The sequence below is a fragment of the Lathyrus oleraceus genome, chromosome 2, assembly GCF_024323335.1.
Source record: "Lathyrus oleraceus cultivar Zhongwan6 chromosome 2, CAAS_Psat_ZW6_1.0, whole genome shotgun sequence".
Classification (NCBI taxonomy): domain Eukaryota; kingdom Viridiplantae; phylum Streptophyta; class Magnoliopsida; order Fabales; family Fabaceae; genus Lathyrus; species Lathyrus oleraceus.
In genome coordinates, this window is record NC_066580.1 from 434758289 (window position 1) to 434785385 (window position 27097).

At 36.2% G+C, this 27097-nt stretch overlaps 3 protein-coding genes across 3 annotated transcripts; 1 reads left to right on the plus strand and 2 right to left on the minus strand.

Moving 5' to 3' along the window:
• The first annotated feature begins 9209 nt into the window (after positions 1 to 9209).
• Positions 9210 to 25820, plus strand: LOC127120019 (uncharacterized). Its single transcript, XM_051050403.1, has 14 exons — positions 9210 to 9434; positions 9555 to 9636; positions 9931 to 10041; positions 10472 to 10569; positions 10675 to 10770; positions 10895 to 11031; positions 11140 to 11212; positions 11303 to 11348; positions 11453 to 11562; positions 11842 to 11949; positions 12043 to 12102; positions 18521 to 18582; positions 19264 to 19576; positions 24911 to 25820. Exons 1-14 carry the CDS (start codon positions 9363 to 9365, stop codon positions 25670 to 25672), a joined length of 2130 nt encoding a protein of 709 aa, XP_050906360.1. The 5' UTR covers positions 9210 to 9362; the 3' UTR covers positions 25673 to 25820.
• On the minus strand, positions 13933 to 17392 carry LOC127120018 (uncharacterized). The gene has a single exon (XM_051050402.1). It carries the CDS (start codon positions 17368 to 17370, stop codon positions 13945 to 13947), a length of 3426 nt encoding a protein of 1141 aa, XP_050906359.1. The 5' UTR covers positions 17371 to 17392; the 3' UTR covers positions 13933 to 13944.
• LOC127120020 (uncharacterized) lies at positions 21554 to 23694 on the minus strand. The gene is made up of 2 exons (XM_051050404.1): positions 22417 to 23694; positions 21554 to 22098 (listed from the first exon to the last, which is right to left on the minus strand). Exons 1-2 carry the CDS (start codon positions 22997 to 22999, stop codon positions 22061 to 22063), a joined length of 621 nt encoding a protein of 206 aa, XP_050906361.1. The 5' UTR covers positions 23000 to 23694; the 3' UTR covers positions 21554 to 22060.
• Positions 25821 to 27097: the final 1277 nt, after the last annotated feature.

Below are 27097 nucleotides of genomic sequence, written 5' to 3' on the forward strand. Positions count from 1 at the left end.
CTTCGAGTACCAATTGACCAATTATTAATGTTACCAAAATGTCTTATCTTGTACTTATTAATATTGGTCTGTCTCTTTTATTAATAATTAATCCCTTCAGAGACCACTGGTTACTCTATTGGTCCCAATTGACAACATTTAGAGCACATAGGAGCTCTAATTGTTACAACTAACAAAAGATAGAGTACACATGAACTCAATTGATCTCAAGTGACAACTAATTGAACATTTAAGGGAATATGGGATATTACAGGATATATGGTGGAAGAGGTGGAATGTCTATTTGTGGAATTCCAGTTTGTGAGGGAATGAATAGGATTTTTGTCCCAAATTCTAATACAACATTTGTTCTTTTGGGAGATGAATGATGGTCAGATGGTTGGTTTTGTTAAAAGAGTTTGGCTAAGGTTGGTTTTATTGAACAATTTGAGGTTTATATGTAATTTAACATTGAGGTTTATTATGAACATGACTAGGTTCAAGTGATGTTTGAGGTTAGGGCTAAGGTGTAGGTTGGTGTTCTGGTTGAGTTTCAGGTTGGGGTTTAGGTGAATGTTCAGGTTCTGGTTGATCTTAGGTTACATGAGCAACTTCAAACTGAACAAATAAATTATTCAGTTCAGAAGTTGTTTCAGCAGAACATACTTGGTCATTTTTTTGGTTTTGTGGGGTGAAGATTTGAAGAGGGATAATTGGGTTAGGTTTGATAAAAACAAGTTTGAGACCAAGACCAACAATAGGATTATAATCTGATTACGAGATAGAACTTGATGAAGCTTTCCCAATATAAACATCTATGAGAAGTCCAAACACGATATTCAAAGGTGAAGGTTATTTAGAGAAGAGTTATCAATAGCGGTCGCGAACGGTGCGATCCCGGGCGGTCCAGCCGGAGCGGCCACCCACCGCGTGAGAAGACGGAAGCGGAGCGGCGTTTGAAAACGCGGGCGATTTCGCCGCAAACACGGATCGCGGGTCGCACCTCGGTCGGAACGGTTTTTGTTTGTCCAAACGGATTTTATGAACTTCTGATATGAACAGTAACAGGCACCGCCGATGGAGAAAAAGAGAAGAAGATGAGATGAAGAAGAAAGAGAAACGGATATGGGAAATGAGATGAAAAAGAAAAGTAAATATTTAATAAAATGATTACAGTTGTATATTAGTTGTATATTAAGAGGGTTGAAAAGTCAAAATATCTTTTTAAAACCCAAAGATTACAGTTGTAGTATGCTAACACCTACTATTAATAGATCACTTACATATATTACAAAGAAATCATTAAAATATAATAATAATATTGGTTTTCTTTAAATAATAATAATAATAATAATAATAATAATAATAATAATAATAATAATAATAATAACTTTAGCATTATGTTTTTTTTACAGAATCACTCATAGTAACAATAATAAAAATAATAATAACAATTAATTCTATTAAAAATAAGTTGTTTGTCCTTAATTATTCAAATATATTTTTATAAATATAATTTTCATATAATTATTCATATAACTATCCCGCTATCCGCTATCTCGTTATCCCATTTTTTGGGTCCACGCTCCGCTCCGCTATCCGAGATTAATAACTCTGATTTAGAGTCAAAAAAGCATGTCAGTTATTTTTGATCATCAGTGGTTTCACCAACAGGATGTTTAAAATTAACTAGATTCATAACATTCGTTAGAATCTAAATCATATGTGTTGGGTTAGATGAATCCATCACAGGTTCTAAAAGTTAGACTATGTTATGAACATGTGATGGAGTATGTTCAAGATATGGGTTGGGTGGTGATTTGGGTGAGGGGGTTGGTGACAAATGTTTTAAGGTGGAAGAATAAAAATAATCCTCAAAGATAGAGTTCATACTATTAAAAATATTCCTCAAAGATAGAGTTCATACTATTACTTGTCATATCAGTCTCCATAGCATATGGAGTAGCTTGCTCCTAATCACCAATAGCTTCATAAGCAAGGTTGGTAGCAGCTTCTGATGCAACTCCTTTTGCTATACAATAAGCTTTCGCTTCAAAAGCACCCTTAGAAGTCTTCAACCCATCTATAACTCTGCTGCTTGAACTTCATCAGTCTCCAGAACCTCTCCTTTAGCAGTAACGTCTTCAACTGAGCATCATAATTTGTAGGTTGTTTCTCTATTTGATATAACAAAGCAAAGACAATTAGTTAATCTCCCCCGTGAATAGCTCATTCTACAACCTTCTGGGCTCTAACATCTATAACCTTTGTCCTCCTGACCAAAGATACATCAACTTCCTCCTATTCTTCTTCTTCTTCCTCTGCAATTTTAGAAGGAAGAATCATCTTTCTTAACTTCATCTTTTTCACATGTGTATCAATTATGATAGAAGATGAAGATGTCTTATGAAGAGTCTTTCCACTTTTTGTCTTTTATGGCATCAAAACAATGGATGCAACTACCTTTTCAATTTCCTTTTTCAATCTCATTCTATTGCACATACTTCTTATTATGAGAATTTTGAACTATCTTCAGAGCATCAGAAGTTGCATGTTTTCTTTTCATATAAGGTTTATGCAAGTCGGTTAGTTCTTCTGGTAAGTCTTCATATCTCTTAACCACACCAACTTCTTTTTTTCTATCTCAATGTACATCCTAATTACCTCAAGATTGTCATGCTTGGTAATAACATGATAGTCCCCGAGATAGTCAAATGTTGAACTTCTAACTCTGAGAGGTTCTGTTGATAACACCACTTCATTCTTCTTTATAAGCTTCATGCTGGCTAGAACAGAAGCATAAACAATGTTCCCATGAATCTCTTCCAAAACTTCATAAGTATAAGCAACTTTCTGGGAGTCAATCAGACGACCCTAATGAAATAATTCAGATAAGAGTCTAGCATAGGGTACATTATTCTTTTTATGCTTTTTGTTATTATTGATATCCTCACAAGTTTTAAGTAGTTTTCATGTTCTTCACCTTTCCAAAGTCTGAAGATGAACAAGTATCTTCATAAAGTTCAAACAACCTTGTTTTGATGACATCAACTTCAGGATTGTTTTCCTTTTGTGTTTAGACTGAATCTTCCTGTATTTGACACACCAAGAAGCTTGACAATAATCTTCTGAATGATTGTGACATCAACAACTATCACAACTAGCCTAACTTACACTTCTTCAAACTTTTTCAGACCTATTTCCTTTATATTATTCCCTTTCAAGGATTTATCTTTCAGCACCATCTGGTTTTCTTCCATAAAAGTAGTAAGCTCATCAAATACTTCAGATATTACTTATAAGTCATTGAATAAATGTGGATAAGTATGACCATTCAACATATCAAATAATTAAGACCATTCTTGAACTCTGAAGAAACTCTAGAAGGAGTAATCATTCATATTGAATGAATCAAAATCAATAATATGCTCCACTACGAGCTTCAGATCCTCCTTCTTTATATCAATGGTTCTGGGTTTGATATTCAAATTTTCACCATATATTGACATTTATGGATGCTTTTCGAGAAGATGACAACACCATTACAAAATGGATTTTTAGGGTTCTTAGGATTTCTTTTGAAATTGGTAGATTTTCAGAGAAGGCTCGAGAAATAAAAGTGTAGGAAGTGATATAGAGAAGTGTGTGAGTCTGGCTATGTAGTGTGTTTTGAGTCAAAATGATTTTTTTTATCAAAACAAAACTTAAAGACAAATGAGGCGGGATGCACAATTTATAAGATAACTCGTCATAATTTGAAGGGTTTTTACCCAGCAGTCACAAACTACGTATCAGAGGACGTTTCAGAATCATGACACGTAAGTGGACATATGTCAAAGGAAATTGAAAAGTTTTGTCCACTTGTGTGCACGTCAGAGGAAATTGGTCTTATTTAAAAGTTTTAGAGGTTGGGATGCTTCAAAGGCTATTGTTCACCAAAAGCTTGTTCAGAGCTTGTGATCACAGTAGCTTCTGATCATCACCATACTCTAATTCTCCAATCAGATGCAAGCACATAATTTTTTAAAAAGATTTTTAAAGTGCTTGATTCTAAAATATAATAAGATTTTTTTCAACTCAAATAAAAGTAGTACTATCACAGTGAGGTGTAATTCTACTTTCATAAATGTGAAGTTTTATTGACTGATATTAGAATATCAGGATTAGAATTGTTGGATAAAAACAAAATTGACATACCTTTCTTTGTGCAGCTTCTGGTATGTTAATGAGATTATTCTTGAGGAACCACTTTGTTCCAACAATGCTCTTTTGAAAACTATCACGAGTCTTTTCAAAGACCATTTCATAAATGAAGCACCAACTCCTGATTAATTAACTTCAGTCCTCCCAGTACCAGTGATCTCTCCTTAATGGTTTCTTCCAGACTCCATATTTTATTCCTCCTTCTGAGTTGGGATTTAAAACATGGATTTTTTTATGTTATATGTTGTAAGCAACCATTATCCTGAAACTGAAGTTACTGTCTTGTTTATTCCCTTTTTGCATATTTGCATCAAAGATAATCCCACTTTTTGGCACCCATACTCTTATGGATCTTTTAGTGCTAGTTATGACACGCTTTCTCTTGTTTTTAGCTTGTGCCTTATAGTATGGTCTAGACTCATTCCAAACTTTTTGTTTATAAAAGTTTTATCTTGGATAAGTATTAACTTTGGCTTCTAAACCTTTTAAAACCTTTGATCCAAAAGTCTTGAGTTCTGGTTTCTTCATAATCTTTAACTTAAGAGTCTTAAGTTCTATTTTTTTTAGAACTTTTGACCTTTGAATATGAGGTTCTGATTTCTTCAAAACCTTCGACTTGAGAGTTTTGAGTTCTGATTTCTTAAGAACCTGTTAGTCAACCCTCTTAGGTTCTGATTGGTTCAAAATCCTACCATCGTTAACAATAGTCACAAAATAAGTGTTCAATCCTTTTTTAGCAGTACTCAAGGAAGAGGGGTTTGAACATTTTTGTAAAGTTAGATCCTTTGAAGTGAAAATGTTTTCATTGTACCCCAATCATTCTCCTTTGCTCTTACTAACTCCATATACCATGGAAGCAAGCTTAGCTATTTCAAAACCAATTATGATAAACTCTCGAAGAGCACTCAATGGTTTATCAGACACTTTATTTACTTGAGCAATATGATATTTTTCAAGAGATTCAATTTTCTTTTGAGATGCCTTTAGTTCATCTTTCAAAACATCATATTACTTTTTTAATATTTGCAGATGTAGGGCTTTCTACTAACATCTATCCATAAGATCTTGACAAAAGGTAATTAAATCAAATTTAAAGAGTTTAGAAAATACTTCATCTGCATCCTCTGAATCCGAGTCAGAATCAAGTTCTAATTATGTGTCTAAAAATGTTGAAGCCATCAAAGCTAGATTGGCTTATTATTCATTTTTGTTAGCTTCTTATTCATCGACAAGTTCATTCCACGTTGCCATGAGACTTTTCTTGAAATTGATTTTGAAGTTGTTCTTTTGAAAGCTCCCCTTTTTGGCTTTATCCTTCTGAAACTCTAGAGAATCAACTATAAAATGATCAGGCTTCTGTCAGTTGAAACACCCTTTCTGATCATCTTTGTTAACTTTGGAGCTTGTCCTTCTGAAGTTATATCGTTTGTTCGAGAATCTCATGTTCTTATTGGCAAGATACTGAAATCTATTTATGATGAAATCCATTTCATCATCCTCTTAATATTCATTATAGGCTTCAGTGTGATTGGCTTCATTTTGCTTCCAAATCTGTGAAGATTTAACATACCTCATAATTGATTTCAAAGCTAGAGACTTTGATTTCTTGATTGTTTTTTCATATCTATTGAGCTCCATCTCACGACTCTGGAGATTGATGATAAGTCTTTCAATACTTAATGTGTTTAAGTCTTTAACCTCTTGGACCGCTGTTACCTTGTGTTTGTATATAACAGGAAGACTCTTAAGAATCTTTTTGACATGATTAAAAGTCGTATATCTCTTGTTCATAACCTGAAGTCCATACACAAGATTTTGAAACCTATAAAACATGGTTTCAATATCTTCATCTTCCTTCATTTTGAACAACTCATACTACTAAACCAGAAGGTTAACCTTAGCTTCCCGAACTTGTTGATTCCCTTCATATGTAACACATATGAATTTAAAAATGATCTTAGAAGTAGATTTATCAATGATTTTTAGGTACTCTAAATGAGGTAGATAATAAACCAAGACGCCTATAACTCTATGATGTTTTATGTAAAACCGTGAACCTAAGCACCATTAACTTTTTGAATAAGTTCACCAAAACCCAAGACGCCAGGATTATCGAGACTACTACCATAAACATTCAAAATCACATTACTATCTATGTGTTCATTCTTCGTGTTTGTTCTCGTTGAATAACATATTAACATTATCCAATGTGAACATATATAATAAATTATAAAAATTATTAAAAACATTTAACAAGTGTTTTTAAAGTCATAAATACGTCTTTTTTTTAAAGCCCAGAGAAATTATTATAACAATTAAAGGCACGAGACATGCCATAAAAGTATAAAATACTTTCAATTGAATCACCAAAACTGTAACCTCAATGATTGGAATACCAACTTCCCTCCTTTGTTAACCTGATACACTGCTAACCTATGTAATCCCCAACTGAACCATGCACGAGGAAAAAAAACAGAAAACTAACCACTAAACATAGTACCGATCCCAACTTTACATTACATTACTCCACCCTGTTGACATTTTAATTAAAACACAATGACTAAGCGTTCCAAACCCTAACCATTTTTTTACATTAAAAAATACATGAGAATTTGTTTCTTCTTTACCACAACCAAACAAGCAAGAAGTTTGAGATTCATTTAAAACCTCATTCATGGAAAGATTGACTTTAGTTGAAATTTTTGTCTTGCCACATTCTCCAAACCAATGTCGATATTTTAAGCGGAATCAAATTACTCCATACAACCGCATACTTCCTCATCCTTTCTTTATCATTATCCTTTAAAATTAAATTATAATATTTCTCTACCGAATATTATTTTTTACACAAGATCCATTTATCTTTCGATTATTCATTCAATACTATTCTTTGGGATTTTTCTTTAATTTCATCCTCCATTTTTCTTTCTTTCTCGTTAAGACCTCTTTCCCACATGACGTTCTAATTCTCCCCTCTACATTTCTCCACGTCACTTCACTGAATAAAGACTCTTTATTCATTACTAAGTTAAATAGATCAATGTAACTATTCTTCAAAACTTGACCCTCTGTCCAAGGATCTATCTAGAATTGCATTCCGGCTCTGTTTCTTATTCTTCTACATAAATTTTCAGAAAACCAGTACAATTTAAAGTCCTGAACCCCACTCTCTATATTTTTTTATCCTGCCACCAATATGATCCCTGTCTCTCCTTTTTATTCACTTTACCATTTATTTCACCGTATTTAATTAGTAAAACCTTAACCCATAAACTTTGATTCTCGGTACCGATGCAGCCGCAAGTGCACGGTTTTGCGAAGTAGTAAAAGATATCGAACCACAAAGACCAATGACTTAAGTATCGAATTCCGTCCTATCGGTGTATATATAGAGAAATACAAATTACGGATTTTGGTAAAACAACTAAAATGAAAAAACACTTAATGGAAGACAACTTATTTGAATAATCACTTAAATCCCAGTTGAGGCAAGCATGACCTGAGGTTATGGTTCATACTACAACACAATCGCACGATCCATGTCACTTCTATTACGAGAATTCCGCATAAATTATAGAAAATAGATAAATATGGGCAATACTTGTTTTCGCTAGCGTATTGCCCTATTGACGACGAATAATTAGTCTACTGTCACACGACTAGATTATTCTTCTATGATTCGTTGTTTTTGCTAACCTATATCGTTTTTTCAAATTCGCTCGAGCGTTTTCGCTGTTTTGGACTCGGTTGTTTAAAAAGTAGCGCTATGGTATCGACACACATCCTTTAAAAAGCTGCGCTATGGTATTGACACACATCCTTTAAAAAGTTGCGCTCTAATCCAATCTTGTTCCCTTGTAGACTTGAGTACTGAGAAAAAAATAACAAATACATAGAAACTTTTTGGAATAAAAACTTGGATCCTAAAACTCATAACTGGTTATGAGTGTTATAGAAAAAAGCAAAAATGCACAAACCAAAGCATAAAACATGGTAATTGGAAGTAAACTGAACAAAATACTAAGAGAAAATGACTAGAAATAACGATGCGAAAATCACTTATCATTTGCCAAATCCATTTTCCCAATAGTGCAAAATATTGAATGCCCTTAAATTTGTTATGCCTAGACCACCCTCATCTTTCTCCCCGCACACCTTGTCCCAATGAACCAAATATATTTTCCTATTATCCACTCCCCCACCCTAAAAAACTTTTTAAAGAGGCATGAAAGAAAGAAAATAGTCATGTAAAGTATAAAGAACAAAGTTTAGAAGCACAATTCGTCCATCAATTTCCATATGTCTATTATTCCATTTAGACAATCTACTCACCACTACTTCAATCACATATTTTCAAAACTCCTTTCTTCTATGATTACCTCCAATAAGAATACCCATGCATTTAAAAGGTAAAACTCCAATTAAGAATACCCATGCACTTAAAAGGTAAAACTCCAATTTTACAATTTAACAATTATACTTCTTTTTCCAACCAATGTTGCAAAATATTAATCCACACTAGTAGGCTTTCGTGAAAGTGTACCTTCAGACCCGATATGAGTTCAAATAACTGCAAAATTGCTTTGATACTTCTCACGTTTTTCCAACACATCTTTCCCACAATTAAAGTATCGTATGCGTATTGGAAGACGAGAAACTCTTACATCTCCTCTCTTGAATCCATATCCCTCGAAAAGAAACACCTTTTGACATCCTTAAATTAAATCCTCCCGTTGCTATTAAAAAAAGAAAAGGCGACACTGGATCGCCTTGCCTCAAACCTCTTCCTACTCAGAATTTTTTAATCGGACTTCCATTAATTAATACTGATATAACAGTAGTACGAATGCATTATGAAATAAATCCTCTCCATTTTTTGATAATACATGCTTCTATTAAGGAGATTGACCTAAAATATTACTCGTCTGCCCCGACACGGAGAAATTATATTAAATTATTACATTATAATTTTATATAATTTTAAATATAAATATAAATTTTATTCTAAAAAATGTAACATCGGAAATTTCATATCCCCATGTTTGTTGTAAGATTTATCAAATTATATCAAGCTTACGGTGAGCGAAGTGTAACTTTTGTGGCGCTCGAAATGAAGAAAGCTATTCCTAATTAACAGTGGAGTGGTTTCATTTCATTTTATTTCATTTCTTGCTTCAACAATGCTCAGAACCAACAACAATAACAAGCGCGGAGTGCTTACTCGTATGAAAACCCTCGTCAACAACTCACATGTACACTGACACTACTTTTTCTCTTCTTATTTTGGTTCACGCAATTTATCGAACACCTTGTGGATATCTATATCTCTTTCTAAACTCATATTTCAACCGCCCTTGAATTATTCTTTACAGCTTTTCTGCTCCTCTTCACCCAAAGGACCAATGCAAGATCATTCTTCTTCAGAAACAGAATCCGATTACCCCCTCGGTCGAGGTACATTTGCTTCTGCATTTTATGCTTGTAACTTCGAAATAGAAAACATTTTTTTTTGTTACAGCTGCGTTTAATTTATTTATCTCACAATTCTCATTGGGTTAATTTTACTGTTATCAAGCATAATGTACGTAAGTACATATGTAATGTAACCTTTATCTCTGATGTATTACCGGGAAGTGGCTATGATTACTCAAAATCCAGTTTTTGAACTTTGTTGTGCATAAAAGTCCATGTTAAGGGCATTGGTCATGTTTAGTTGAAATTTGATTGAACTTTTGGGTTGTTTGACAGGCCGCATTGACATTTCAAAAGGGAAGACTTTCGATGCAAGGAAGCTTGGTATTACCAGTTCTATGATTTCAGGGCCTACTCAGTATGTCCTGAAACTTCTTCAGGACAAAGGTAAAGCTCTTCTTATTCCCCACGTTCTCAGTCAAGGGAGTTCATGTTCAGGCTTGTATAATATCACCCTCCTCCTCCCCCTCCTCCTTCTGTTTCCGGTTCATGATAAAGACGGGCATTGGTTTCCTTGCAAGTTTATTTCTTTGTACCCTGACTCTGTAATAAATAGATGTAGTTTTAACCTCTGTAACCAATTTATTATCCTTGGTTGATCTTAGTTGAACCAGGGAAATGAAATAGCACGATTCAGCTGCTCTTGGAATTATTTTATGTTTATATTTCAAAATACCATTCTACTATATCTGTTTATTTATTTATTTATTTTTAATTTTTAAGTTATGGTATAAAATATCATTCACTTTTCTCTGTTTGTTAATACTCCAATTTTCTTTTTGGATAACATGATTCTTTTACCTTTTGTGAGTTGCAGGGTATAAGTCCTACTTAGTAGGTGGGTGTGTGAGAGATCTATTACTGAATAGAACTCCAAAAGATTTTGACGTGGTGACCACAGCACAGCTTATGGAGGTTTTTTTTTGACAACCATTCGACTTTATCAAATATATTAGATGCATATTATTCATTTTTAGTGAGCTTTACAACACCTTTTTTCTTCTATAATATATCTGACAGGCAAGGAGGCAATTTCGTCGTTCAGCTCGTCGTGCTGACGTTGTTGGACGGCGTTTTCCAGTATGCCTGGTTCATATAAAAGGTTCGATAGTAGAGGTTTGTTCATGAGAAGTTATACAAGATTATCTCTATCCTTTTAAACTACAAATTATATGTGTGATATGTGCTTTTCTTTGATTAAATTTAATTTCAATAAATAAATTAATTTATATTGGATCAGGTAACAAGTTTTGAGACAGAATCAAAAACTTCCAAAGGGATGGAAAAAGTCTTACACTCTATGCTGCCCAAATGCAACAATAAAGAAAACCGATATTTCTGCAAAAGTACCTTGCGAAGGGACTTCACAATTAATAGGTATTATTAAGCTTTTCTCTCCCCCACATCTAAAGTATCAGTTTTTATCTTCGAGGTTTACTTTTATCCCTGCCTGTCATGTTAATCCATTTCTGATTCCGAAAGCAGTTTATTTTATGATCCATTTGCCAATAAAATTTATGATTATGCCAATGGAATTGCTGATTTGAGGTCCTTAAAGGTAATTATCTTTTTGATTTGTCAAAGAATTTTTTGCCTTCAAGATTGAAAGTATGCTGATACATATGTTATGCTTTGTCATTGGATTCAGCTAGAAACCGTGATCCCTGCTCAGCTGTCCTTTAAAGATGATCCTGGTAGGTAGTATCATACTCTAATCAGCATTTTGAAATTAGGAGCTCTGACCATATTGGTAAGCATGCACAATGAAAATGAAGTTGCTGTTGAAATCTCTCTACAGGGAGAATTTTGCGTGGATTTAGAATTGCAGCTCGTCTAGGTTTATCATTATCCAGGGAGACTGAGGCTGCAATCTGGACATGTTCTTCCCTAGTTAAGGATTTGAACAAGGTACATCGTTTGGAATTTATGATGATATGCTGCCTGAATTTGGCACAAGAAAATTTCTATTATCTTTAAGTTTTACTGGTATTGATTCTCCTTGTATTTGTTGTCCAAGTGCTGTGTAGAAATGTTTTTTTTTTATTTTAAATTTTTAAATTTGCACTTCAGTATACTTGTCATTGACAATCAAAAAGGGTAAAGCGGTTTATTTACAACATGCCCATGCCATTTTCTTTTTGAATGTCAAATTAGTTACTCATCTTGCCTGTTCTTTATATATTTCAGGATAGAATGATGATTGAGTTAAACTATATGTTGTCTTATGGTGCTTCCGAGTCGTCTCTCTGCCTACTCTGGAAATTCAAATTGCTACAATTTTGGCTTCCGGTGCATGTAAGTGGATTTGATTGCTGAAATTTCAGTCTTCTAATTTAAAATAATATGCTTCTCATCCACATTCAAATTTTACTCATTAGTTTATTATAGGCAGCATATCTCGATGAACAGGCTACTAAAGAAGATGGTCAGGCTTCCAATATGTTGATGGTGAGTTAGATTGTACAATGAACTTTATATGATGTTATTTGATCCAATGATTGCAATTATGCAAATGCTAAAGTCATTAGAAGCTAAAGGAATGTGCTACTAAAAGTTTTTTATTTTTTGAATGGCAATGTGCTACTAAAAGTTGATAGTTCACTGTGAACTAGATCACTATTTGAATGCTTAGCAGTGTTTAGCAAAACAGGATAATCACTATAATTTTTTGTTATGCATACTTAAAGAATAACTATAAAAATTAAAATAATACTCAAAATTCATGAAATATTTGTAAATAGCTATAAAAAGTCAGTCTTAAGCAAAATATAGCAGGAAATACCAAAAAAGTAAAAAAAAACAGATAAGTTAAGACTTAAAGTAACAAAGCATTGAAGGTCATTGTTAGGGACCAAAAGAATGAAGATGGACCAGATATGATTCTCCATCCAAAGATTACTCTATTACTCTATGATTCTCCAAGGTGCTATTCCCATTCTCTTCCCACATCATTTATGGATACAGTCTAACGGTATTGGCTAGGACCACTAATTCTCTCTCTGCCACCTCAGCTATCATGTGGTATGAGATACTCTTTTCCTTCTAGAATAAACCTGCCAGGTCTTAGCACTCTTAGGTCCACTATGATTGGTCATTTCCATATCTGGTCCATCTTCATTCTTTTGGTCCCTAACAATACTCCATTCTAGAAAAAGTACCTTGTCCTCAAGGTTAAATTCAGGAAATTGATTTGTTATGGTTTCCATGTCTTCCCAAGTAGCTTCGTCCACAGTCCTGTTAGTCCACTGAATTAAAACTTGTTTAACTCTCCGTTCTCCTAGCCCATTGAGACGTGTGGCTAAAACTCCTTCAGGCACAAACTGCTCCACACAGCTCCCTTCAACTTCTTGGGGCAATTCATTCTCCACTGCATAATCTCCAATTGCCCTTTTTAATAGAGAGACATGAAAAACTGGATGTATCCGTGACCCATCCGGTAATTTAAGCTTATATGCAACAGCTCCGATCCTTTCCACAATCTGAAACGGACCATAATATCTAGCTGCCAATTTAGCATTAATCCTAGAGACGACGGATTGCTGCCTGTGTGGACGAAGTTTCAGAAACACCCATTCTCCAACATTAAAATTGGATTCTGTCCTCTTCTCGTTTGCAAAATACTTCATGCGGTCTTGAGCCCTTTGGAGATGAGCTCTAAGCTGCTTGAGTGCTTCATCTTGTTCTTCCAACTTTTTTAGAACTGCAGCCACCCTTGTTTCACCTTGCAAGAGCCTTGTAATGACAGGAGGTTTCCTTCCATAAACTAGTTCAAAAGGCGTGCTCCCCGTAGACGCATGAAATGTGGTGTTAAACCAGAATTCTGCCCACGGAATCCAAGACAGCCAGGATTTTGGTTGGTCCCCAATAAAACATCTCAAATAAGTTTCCAAACATCGATTGACAACTTCCGTTTGGCCATCCGTTTCCGGGTGATAAGCTGAACTTATCTTCAAGGTAGTACCCTGCAGCCTGAAAAGTTCAGTCCAAAAATTACTAATGAACAGAGGATCACGGTCACTAACAATTGCTGCAGGTAAACCATGAAGTCGTATAACTTCTCTTGCAAAAACTTCAGCTACTGTTCTTGCCGTATAAGGTCTCTTGAGAGGGATGAAATGGCAGTATTTTGACAGCCTATCAACTACCACAAACACAACTTTGAACCCCCGGGATTTTGGCAAACCTGTGATAAAATCCATTGAGACCTCTTCCCATACGGCTGAGGGAATGGGCAGAGGTTGTAATAAACCCCTAGGTGAGATAGCTAAGTACTTCTGCCGCTGACAAACATCACAAGCCTTCATAAGCTTGCACCCTTGCTTTCATCCCTATCCAATATACATTAGCAGCTAAACGTCTGTAGGTGCGATAAAACCCGGAATGCCCACCTTCCAGAGTAACATGAAATTCAGCCAACATCTTGGGAATCAATGAAGATTGTGCCGACAACACTAAACGATCCTCATAAAATAACACCTCCTGTTTGTACTTAAATCCTGGCCTTGAATCTGGTTTCTCGTCCAAGTCATCTATGATTTTTAGCAAAACCTTATCCTTGTGGATTTCGTCATGTATCACATTTCCTTCCTCCCATATTGGATACGAAACCAGAGCTGCTAATTCACCTTCGGGTAACCGGGAAAGAGCATCTGCCCCTCTATTCTCCACTCCCAATTTATATATGATATATAACTGATAACCGAGCAATTTAGTGGCCCAATTCTGCTGATCCGGGGTCGTAATCTTCTGTTGCCATAATTGCTTCAAACTCTTTTGATCTGTTGCCACAGTGAAATGTCTGCCCAACAAATAAGGACGCCAATGTTGCACCGCCAAAGCTACTGCCATTAATTCCCTTTCATATGCAGATTTCGCCAAATTCTTTCCTCCTAAGGCTTTGTTAAAGAAAGCAATGGGCTTCCTCTCTTGCATTAAGATCGCACCTAAACCCACTCCGGATGCATCACATTCCACCGTGAACTCCTTTTCAAAATCAGGCAAGGCAAGTACCGGGACTGTTGTCAACTTCTGCTTTAATACTTCAAAAGCCTTTTGAGCTAGAGGCCCCCATTTGAACCCCTCCTTCTTTGTCAACTCTGTCAATGGCTTGGCAACCTTCCCATAATCTTTTATAAACTTGCGATAGTAGCCCGTAAGGCCAAGAAATCCCCTCACCCCTTTAGCATTCTTAGGTATAGGCCATTGAATTACACTTTGCACCTTTGTGGGATCTACTGCTACACCATTTCCCGTGATCAAATGACCGAGATACTCAACAGTCTTTTGGCCAAATTGACACTTTTTCCTATTAGCAACCAGTTTGTGTCTCCTCAAAATCTGCAACACTTCGGTTACTTCAAGGATATGCGCCTGCCACGATTTACTGTAAATGAGTATGTCGTCGAAAAAAACTAACACAAACTTCCTCAACAACGGCCTGGACACCTCGTTCATCAAGGATTGGAATGTGGACGGAGCGTTCATCAATCCAAACGGCATCACAAGGTATTCATAATGGCCGTCATGAGTACGGAAAGCCGTCTTGTGAACATCCTCCGATTTCACCCTCACTTGATGGTACCCAGACTTCAAATCAAGCTTGGTGAAATATTGAGCTCCATGTAACTCATCGAGTAACTCATCTATCACCGGTATCGGAAACTTGTCGGGCACAGTGACCTTGTTAAGAGCTCGATAATCAACACACATCCACCATGTCCCGTCCTTCTTCTTCACCAGTATAACAGGACTCGAAAACGCGCTGCAGCTGTGTTGAATAATTCCCACCTTTAACATCTCCTTAATTTGTTTTTCTATTTCATTTTTCTGGTGGTGTGGGTACCTGTATGGTCTGACATTGACTGCGCCTTGCCTAGATAATAAATTTATAGCATGGTCCCTTGAACGACGTGGAGGAAGACCCTTAGGTTCTTGGAACACATCTTCAAATGACTTCAATACTCCCTGCATATCAGATTGCCCTAACACTGCTTCTGTTTGCCCTTCAGTGGTGCTCAATTTTGCATCTAGGGACCATCCTTTATTGCCATACCCTTTGCTAGCCTTCCCGATGATGCTTTGCAATGCCGAAATTGCTTCAGATGTACCTTCTATCCCTCTCAACATTACCCACTTCCCCTCATGCCAAAACTCCATTGTTTGCTTCTTCCAATTAACTATCATATCTCCCAAAGATTTCAACCATGACATACCCACAACTACATCCACCCCATCTAAATCAAACAGATAAGCCTTGATTTCACAAGTGACTTCTCCAGTTTTGAATAGAACTTGATTGCATTTTCCTCTGGTAATGGTTTGGAACCCATCACCTAACTTGATTCTAAAATCTGGTGTGGTCTCTACTTGCCATCCTAACTTCTGAACCATGGACCTCGCAATGAAATTATGCGTAGCCCCACTGTCAACTAACACCACCACCGGTACGCCATTGATTGTTGCTCTGAGTTTGAGTGTTTGAACCTTGTAATGCTGGGACTTTTCTAGTTCAAAGAGACTCATAATACTCATTTCACCGCCATTCTCCTCCTCAGATTCGTCCACCTCTACCGCCAGCAAATTCCCGTCAACATCTCCACCTTCCTCCTCGTCCACAATCATGACCCGGAGCTGCTTCTCTGGGCATTGATGGAGAGGATGAAACGGGCCTCCACATTTGTAACACAAACCCTTTTTCTTCCTATCCATGAGTTCTTGATAAGACAAATGGGTAAATCCCTTCTCACGCGGACCCCCTTTTCTCCAATCTGCAGAGTCATGTTTGGATTCACGAGTTGGGCCACTAACCCCTCTAGGCCCAACCCCATTATGATTTCCACTATTCTGGCCTCCTTTTACAAAAACCCAATCCGTACCTCCCTGTCTCCCCGGGTTAACCCGGTTTGACCCACCTATTTTCGGACATCGGTTCCACCCCGACCCAGTATTCATCTCCCTTTCCACTGCTCTGGTGACGTGAAATAATTTACTCCTCGTAAGTGGTCCCATCGCCACAAAACTCCGAACCCCACCTCTGATTTCGTCCTTCAATCCGTGCAAAAAATACCCCAGGTATTGTTTGTCAGGCAACCTTGGAATTTGAGTCGTCAAACACTCAAGTTCTTGGATATAATCTTCCACAGTACCCTTTTGACGAATTTCTGTAAGTTGCTCATAAACGTCTCCTTCCCCCAAACCTGCATACCTCTCTAGTAGCTCCACCTTGAGCTCCTCCCATGTCAGATCTGGGTTTTCTTCCAACACCGAGTTGAAGAAATGGATGGTTGGCCCCTCCATGCTCAACTGCACCAACCCCACTTTCACGGTGGCACTTGTGTCTTGAACACGAAAATAGATCTCTGCTCTAGATATCCATCCAGCCGGATCGTCGTCGGAGAACGCCGGTAGCTCCACCTTCTTAACGGATTGACGAAACTCCGTCAATGTATCTCCACGAAGGCTGTTGACGACTGCACTTGACTTCTTCTCCGACACATCTGGTCTCGTCGGTGAGCCTTTGATAGAGCTTTCTTCATCAATTATCAACGACTTACCCAAGCATTTTTCCAACATCATTATCAAGTTCACGTGGTTCGTCTTCACCGAATTCTGCACATCAACCAGAGTTGATCGTACCTCTGAGATCTCACTCTCTAAAGCTTCGACCCTAGCTTCCATCTTCGTGAACGCTGGCAAAGTCACCTTCTTAGGTGGCATTCACTGGCTCCGTCGTCGTAATCTGGTAGGTCGGACCAATGTTAGGTTCTAACAGAATGAAATAGAATTAGGGCAAGGAATAAAAAAACTAATGGAAAATAAAGATTGTTTATTGTATGACTGCAAGAGAATTTACAGAAGATTCTATGATCTAACTGCCACATAGCTATGCTCCTAGGAGTGCTTAACAGGCTTAACAACCCTCCATCCAAAGATTACTCTATGATTCTCCAAGGTGCTATTCCCATTCCCTCCCCACATCATTTATGGATACAGTCTAACGGTATTGGCTAGGACCACTAATTCTCTCTCTGCCACCTCAACTATCATGTGGTATGAGATACTCTTTTCCTTCTAGAATAAACCTGCCAGGTCTTAGCACTCTTAGGCCCACTATGATTGTCATTTCCATATCTGGTCCATCTTCATTCTTTTGGTCCCTAACAGTCAATGTTTAATCTTTATATCAAAAAAAGGGAATACGTAAAATAACCCTTATATAACATTTTTCCGAAGAATTTAGCGGTCACTAAAGTGACACGACAGCAACTACATTAAACCACTGCATTATATAGCAAACAGTTGACTGTCTTAAGAAAATATTGCAAAAAATAATGAATTGGTTGTTGACTGTTACTCAAAATATAATTATTTGATCGGTGAACTTCATTCAGCAATCCTATTTTTTTCTTTCTTTTTTTGACCAAAAGTAATTCTATTTTTGCCCACATATGTAACTGAAATTCCACTTATAAAATCCAAACTACAAGGAGATGGTAAAAGATTGTTAGTTTTGTTACTACTTTTCTGATAAAGCTAAAGATAAATTGGAGAGTAGGTTAAATGATGTTATATTGCATTGGTCTAACATTAAGAAATGTATACGACGAGTTTATTGCATATTTTTAGGCTATGCTTGTATGAATTGGAGGAAAATTGGCAAGTTGTTGGACATAAAAAGTTTAAACGAAAATATAAAAATGACAATGTATGAGGACTTCAATGTGTCAAAATATGTTTTTTCTGCCTTCTCATTTCTATTTTCCACCTACTCAAACATGGATTGCTTTAGTCACAACTATAACAATTAATAAGTATACTTTTGGTATCAAACTTTTCTGGTTTCTTCTTATGGTTGTCTTTTGTGCAGAAATTATTTTTCCATCTGGATAATTTGGTTGGATGTGACCGACCTTCAGATTGCACCCTATGGTGAGTGATTTTTATTTTTATAATTATAAAAGTTCAGATGAATTGGGTCCAAGAGGCTCATTACTATTAGGGCCTCAAAGCTCAAAGTGTGGGTACAAAAATACTTACACATTACTCACCAACAAGATCCTAATATCGACAGCCCACCAACGAGATCCTAACGTCGATAGTAGGATTTGAACTCATGTACAACATGATGGCGGCGTTGGATGCTGAATGAAGGAAGCTCAAGTTGTTCGCAATAAAAGCGGCTAGGGTTTCCAACAAGGATGACCAAGACAGATACTCATTGATAGCATATTTTTAGTTAGAAGTTTATATTCTTATTCATTTGGAAATGAGCAGACAACTACTTTAAACTGTCTTTTGCAAATAAACTCCTTAACAATCACTTTGTCCCAATTAATTCGTATACCCTTACTAATGTGATAATAGACCATTGATTTAACTTGAGTCAAATTACTAACAATGAACAAAAGGGTCTAGTGTAACAATTGTTGAACTTTAAGGGTTACTTGGAACAAAGTGAAAGTTCAAGAGTTTTGGTGTTTCATGGTTGTATTGTATTGTATTGGATTGTATGCTCTTTTCCCTAGTAAAATAAACGGCCCAGATTTGTTGTTTTTGAATTTGTATTCCCTCAGTGTTTGAAATATCATCCTATAATTTTATGCGATGCAGGATTGGATTGCTAGCATTTCACCTGGCATTAGTAAATAACCCTCAAGATGCCCTTGTGGTCTGGGCACTTGCATCTGTTCTATATCATGGAGAGTGGCAAGAAGGCATTAAGTTTGCTAAAGAACATGCAAACATGTATGTTAATTTTGCACCGGAAATAAAGAGGTCCAGTGCAGACAAATCAGATGAAGAAATTGCAGAAACAGTCACTAAATTGGCATCTTTAGCGATTGACTCCATTCATGCGCTGGTTAATATTAACAGTTTTTCTCAATCTCTGTCTAGATATCCTTCTGTCCCACACCCTCATGTGGTAAGTAAATCTGTTTTGGTATATATATTTATTTAGCTAAGATTTGAATAGTATGGCTGATTGACTGCACAATAGTTTCAACATGATTAAGTTGTGTCCTAATTGATAGGGTTATTCTTCAAACATACCACATTTAGGGTTGTGTGATACTTGTTTATGGTTAGATGTTGGTAACTATCAAGAGTTTGAGCTTTGAAAATAATGCAACTCTACTGACATGTATAAAGACAACAAAGAAAATTATACTCCAATGGTTGAACATAAAAGACGATTACATTTATTCAAAGGGCGAAAGGGATATGATGTTAATAAATAAATGAATATTGAATACAATTGAATTAGGAGAGACTAAGAGACATTTAGGTTAAACCGTGTGTTTTGAAAAGCACTACGGAGACTTTATTATATATAGAGAGATTACAACTAATTACATGATATCGCCGATGTCGGACTATTCTATATACAAATATTTTTAACACTATATATTTACAAATATCAACACTCCCCCTCAAGCTTGAGCATATAAGTCAAATGCACTAAGCTTGTTACATATATAATAGTTTTGGGGCTTCGCAGAAATTCTGTAAACACGTCTGCCAATTGATCATTAGAGTTGACAAAGCTTGTGACGATGTCACTTGACTCGATCTTCTCTCTAACAAAGTGACAGTCTATCTCAATATGTTTGATCCTCTCATGGAAGACTGTATTTGAAGCAATGTGCAACACAACTTGATTATCACAAATAAGTGTCATTGGTCTTGCTTCTTCAATTTGAAGTTCCTTGAGCAACTGTTTTAACCAAATAAGTTCACATGTTGCCATTGCCATGACCATATACTCTGCCTCAGCACTTGATCTTGTAACTACGTTTTGTTTCTTACTTTTCCAGGATATAGGGTTTCCTTCAACAAGTACACAATACCCAGAGGTGGATCGTCTATCAATGGATGATCCTGCCCAATCAGCATCAGAGTATCCAATTGTTTGAGTATGTCCTTTATCTTCATACACTAGACCTTTTCCTGGAGCACATTTGATGTATCTTAGAATCCGGATAACAACATCCATGTGTTCATGACAAGGGGAATTTAAGAACTGACTTACAACACTAACTGCAAAAGAAATGTCTGGACGAGTAACTGTGAGATAATTCAACTTTCCAATCAATCTCCTATACCTTCCTGAGTAAGATAGAGGCTCCCCCTGATTGGGTAGTAGTTTGACACTTGGATCTATAGGAGTATCAGCTGGTTTAGCATTCAACAAACCTGTTTCTTCCAAAATATCCATAGCATAGTTGAGAAATCACCAAACCATCTTTAGATTGAGCTACTTCAATACCCAAGAAATATCGAAGTTTACCAAGATCTTTTGTCTGAAATTGATTCGAGAGATATTGTTTTAACTGGATTATACCCTGCTGATCACTACCAGTTATGACAATATCATCTACGTACACAATAAGATAAATACTCCCTTGGGCTGAGTGACGATAAAAAACAGAATGGTTAGCTTCACTACAGACCATACCAAACTGTTGTACTACATCGTTGAATCTGCCGAACCAAACTCTCGGAGATTGCTTAAGACCATAAAGAGACCTGTGTAACCTACACACCATATTCAATGACTCCCTCTGAGCAACAAATCCAGGTGGTTGCTCCATATATACTTCCTCTTCAAGATCACCATGTAAAAAAGTATTTTTGATGTCAAGTTGATGAAGAGGCCAATGTCGAATGGCTAGAAGAAGTCTAACAGATGCCATCTTGGCTATAGGTGAGAAGGTATCACTATAATCCAATCCAAAAATCTGAGTCTATCCTTTGGCTACCAAGCGAGCTTTAAATCGATTAATCTTACCATATGGACCAACCTTCACTGTATAAAGCCGACGACAACCTACTAAAGATTTCTCAGGGGGTAGAGAAATCGGTTCCCAGGTACCCCGTTTTGTTGGGGTGTACGAGGGCAAGATGTTTGGTGCAGAATACCATTGGATGACATAAAAGTTTGAAATTGTTGGGATAAATATTCACGTGCATTGTCACTTCTTAAGGTACGAATAAACAAACAAAATTTGGTTCTTATTTCTCGATAAAATTGTTCAAAAATAAAAAAGAATTCAGATTTGTTCTTCATTAAAAATAGCCATGTGCAACGTGAAAAATCATCAATAAAAGTTACAAAATATCTAGACTCAAAAGTAGACACGGTACGCGAGGGACCCCAAACATCGGAGTGAACTAAAGCAAAAGGGGACGCAGCCCGTTTATTGACTCGATCGGAAAAGTGATTACAAATATGTTTCTCTAACTGACAAGACTCACAATGTAAAGTGGATAATTTAGATAGACTAGGCACCAACTTTTGTAGCTTGGGAAGACCTGGATGACCTAACTGCGCATGTGTATAATGAGTGGAGAATCTGTGGTGGAGCATGTGGTAGATGACATAGAGAAGTAGTAGAGGCCTTGAGACTCACATCCGACACCAATCGTGTGTCCCAGACTCCGATCCTGCAGAGTAACATTACTATTAGTAAATGTGATAGAATAATTAAGGGAAAGAGTTAAACGACTGACTGACAGTAAATTAAATGGGCAATTAGGTACATATAGGGCAAAAGTCACAGTGAGAGATGGTAGAATTTGAAAAGTACTACCAGTCCCTTGGGATCGGGTTTGAGAACCATTTGCGGCAGTTATACTCGGTAAGAAACCAGAGGTAGAGAGAAGAGAAAAGACCTTTATTACCGGTAACATGATCAGACGCACTAGAATCGAGGACTCAAGAACCAAAATGAGATGATTGAGAGAAGCAAACAGATGAGTTACCAATGTGTGCAACCGAAGCTGTGGAACCAAAGGTCTGATTAGTCTGGCACCACCTGAGAAAATCCTCGTAGCTTGGCGTAGGGTTCTGAAGAGAAGGTGAAGTTCGCATAGTGCCTGGGTTATCAATTTGAGTTGCATTTACCTGGCGTGGAGGTCTGCCATGTAACTTCCAGCAACGGTCGACGGTATGTCCGCGCCGGTTACAATGGTCACACTTGAGACGAGGTTTGGAGTTGGATGACCCTCCTCGAAGGCGATTCTGATTGTTGCCAAGAGATGCAAGGGCAGCAGCGTCACCTAGGTTCGAAGCAACAATAGATGCAGGGGAAACCAGACCAAATGCATGAGGTGTAGCCAAGCGCAACGGTTGTTCACTAACTGCATCATAGTTAGGAACAGTAGTACCTAACAAAATCTGGTTACAAACGGACTTGAGTTCTGGTGGTAGTCCTTTAAGTGCCATGACCATGAAAAATTTACTCTGTTGTTCGGAATGAGCCGTTGCATCTTTTGCATAAGGCATGAGGGTTGCGTAACTCGCTTTCAAGGCATCAAGCTTACTCAGATAGGTTTGCATATCCATATTTTGCAACTTCAGTGTGCTGAGTTTGAGGATGACACTGTATAGACAATGAACGTCGTTGGAGAAGACTTTCTTAGCCTTTCCCAAACCTCATTGCAAGTGGAAAAGACTTGATACTGCGCTTGGAGGTTAGGTGCGATGGAAAACCATAACACAGTACACAGAGAGGCATCAATTTTCTTCCATTTAGCGAGTTTTGCGGCGGTAACATCATCCAATTTTGTGGTTAGGTGATCTTCATATCCCTGACCATGAAACCACATATCGACAGCACGAGCCCATATGTTATAGTTGGCTGATCCGGTTAGTTTTTCACATGGGATAAGCGGAACTTTAGTAAACGAGACGGAATCAACATCTCCCATGGCTTAAAGAAACAAAGTCGGGGCTGTTTGAACTAGAGCACAAATTTCCGAGAGTCGAAATAAAAACGAAGACCGGTGAAAAACGAAGACCGGATCTGTGACCGATGAAGGTAGCCGAGTGGGGCAGCCGGGAAAAGCGGTAGGATCGAGCGACAAGTTGGTTTTACCTGAGAATTTTGCTAACTGAGAGGCAAACCGGAGTGATGACACGGTTTGCAAAAAAAAAAAATTCTCACCGGAAGACAGTGGGTCAACCGGGTAAAGCACGACGAAGAATTGTCTCTTAGTAGGCTCTAGATACCATATTGAATTAGGAGAGACTAAGAGACATTTAAGTTAAACCGTGTATTTTGAAAAGGACTATGGAGACTTTATTATATATAGAGAGATTACAATTAATCATATGATATAGTCGATGTGGGATTATTTTATATACAAATATTCTTAACACTATATATTCACAAAAACAAATACTAAATAGAGAGGTTTAATTGACCGAAGATAATTCATTAGTATTCCAACTTATGTGCCCCATAGCATGCTATTTCTACCGGAAGTTTATTTTTTATTTTTGAAAAAGTTTATAGACAGTTATAATTGTAGTTGTCAGATAGCTGTCTTGCTCTCAATCATATAATATACAAATTAAGATTCTATCATAAATCAGAGCTTGAGTCATGTCAACTCATTTCAGATGAATCTTTATATGTCAACTTGTGAATCAATTTCATGTGTTCTTGTCGCTTGTGGTTAAGTTTTGATTCTGGCATAAAATGATCAGTTGGTTTATATTCAAGTCTGAACTGAAGCAACCAACATTTTATACAGAAATCTATATGACAGGCATGGCGATGAGCAAAACAGAAATTGCTAATATCAATGGCCAAAAATGAAAACTTTGGAATCAAGTTGGTTTCATATAACCCTAGTTGTCAAACTCGTAAGTTGTGAGTTTACAACTAGGTATCAAAATCAAGTTAACTCATTTGCATAATTATTTCTATGTGAACTAAGGTAGACTCATATAGACTCATACAAACTCGCATAGAATCGTGACTTCAAAGGAAATTAATGGTTATTTTCCCCATATTTGCCAAAAATTGTGGTTTGTGTTATTAAAAAACCCTAAATGAAATAGCTGAATAATAAGGCTTTGTAGCGCACAAAACATTCATCTCAAAATTATGACAATTGCCTCCAGACCGTGTAACATCCCAACACGAGACCAATGCAAAATAAGTGAATGAATTTGAGTGTTGACTAACGTGGCTCAACATAGACAAAACTTAAAAATTCCATTGTTGCAAGTATTAACTCACTAGGCTAACAGCCATCGAGAGTCAGTAGGACTACCAGGTGGCTGATTGGAAATTGGAATGAGTGAGTTGATAATTTTTCCTATTTGTGCTTGGATATTGCCCTTTCCTCTCCATAATCAAATACTACCTGATTATAAACTTTTTCCTTTATGTTCAGCTAATTAATCTTTTACTGTGTTACTTTGTGGTTAAGGTTCCAATTCAACTGAAAACCTGGTGGCTTTCAGGTAATTGTATCAAGAAAAACAGGGAAAGCCGTTTCTGAAATTTTCAACGTGCTGATCAATGATATTAAATTTTACAAGAGTGAAAGAAAAAGTGCAAAGATAAATTATGACATGCTTGGGAGTGGCCATATTTCAGAGACTAGATTTGTTTTGGGCAAAATTGTTCTTGAAACTATGCGGAGTGGAATTGTTGGAGAAGGGGATGGTTCTGAGGTGGAAAAATGTCACCTTAAGACCGAGGGCACCAAGGGCTTTAGGCAAATGGTGGCAAAGAAAAAAAAAAGAAAGGTTTTATCAACACCGAATTTAGAGCATATGCCAGAAAAACTCAAAAAACAGAAATTGGCTGAGAATACACGCATTGCAGAGCAGAAAAAAGGATCGTCTAAGTACAAGGAAACTGATGAAGAGCACCAAAAGCCAGTTAAGTTGGGCCAACAGGTTGATCTATCTACAAAGAACTCTATGGCAACAAATAAATGCAGTAATAGAGAACAGTTGATAAATGATATTGATAGGAAGCAAGTTGTCAGTGCCAGTAAAAGTTCTGAAGACCATGCTAGGAATCTGAAGATGAATGGGCACTGTACATCATCACAATCTAAATTGTCTAAGAATAATAAGGTAATAGCCAATAACCACAACATAAACACGAGTGTAACAACAGATGAGTCGGTTGACGAAGTTGTTAACGATAAAGGAAGACAGCAGCCACAAAAAAGTAAAAGAAGTCTGTCTCCACTCTCCAGTTTATTCAAGTAAAACAGAAGATAATATATTTCCTCCGGCATAGTTTAGAAATATGATATCTATTGTATTCCTTCGTTGTAATAGGAAGCAGAAGATATTCTTGCTGTGGGTTTTGGATCCATACACATTTGTGAGTAAAACTGAGCATTATTTTTCTCTATATTATTCTTATGCTGTTGTTTTGTCAAGGCAGACACTCCAAGGGTTTATAGTATAAATGGTGCATTTGGATAAATTACTTAATTGGTTATGGTATATAAGCTATTTATATAATCAAAATGAAAACTTAGCTAAATTATTTTTATATAAGCTATAAGATATATTTAAAAACTATTTGATATGCCATAGCATAAGCTAAAGATAATATATATGGACATGTCATACACTATTTCATAAACTTGCCCCAAATACTTTGAAAAAGGTGTATGCCAGTAGATAGATATACTAAAATAAACTGTTCCAAATTCAAATCCAAACACATTGCTATAGTAATTTTTTACTCCCTTACATTTAAAATAATTAATTGACTTGATTTCAATAGTAAAATTAATATTTATTTAGATTATACTTGCTCTTACTTTCCTATATAATTTTGCCACTTATATAGGGCAAATTTAAATGACATGTTTTAAGAAAAGCTATATGTCTCAACCCTAAGGATTTGAAGCATTTTGACATGTCTTTCATTGGAAATTAAATAAGAGCATGTTGAGGGGGAAGAGAAGGGGGATGAATTTTAATGGAGGAGAGGGGAAAGATTTTTTTAATCATATATATGTTTAGTTTAAAATAGAGGAGGAGAGGGGAAGATAGAGATCTTATTTAAAAATATATTTGGTTCAGGAATGAAGGAATTTTATTATTAGTTTACATTTTTATCCTTATTATCTTATAAAAGTGATATGATATTCAAAGGTGAAAATTTTATAAATATTTTTTGACAATAAATTTTTTAATATTGAGTCATCAGAGTACCCAATAATGTTAAAAATAATTGATTACATTGATTTATATTATAACTCTCCAACACGATAAAAAGATAACTAACATAAATAAACATAAAAATAAAACTTATAAGAAAATATTTTTTTTTTTGTGATTATAATTTATATTAAATACAAAAATACTGAAATAATTTAAAGGTAAAGAACAATTATGATAAATTGATGGAAGCAATATAGAAAAACCACACAAAGAAAAATAAATAAGACAAAAGAAAATAATAATTTTAAAATAAAAAAAAATATTTTAGTAAATATAATAATTTTGTAAATATTAAAATTCATATTCCCGTGCCCCCTCTAAATTCCTCCAATTTAGGGAACGTAAAAAGTGTGTTTTGGAAGAGTTTTGCTCCCCTCTCCTTCCCCTCAAAAAATTTGAACCAAACATATTTCATCCCCTCCCCTCCTCTCCATCTACCTCAAACCATACACA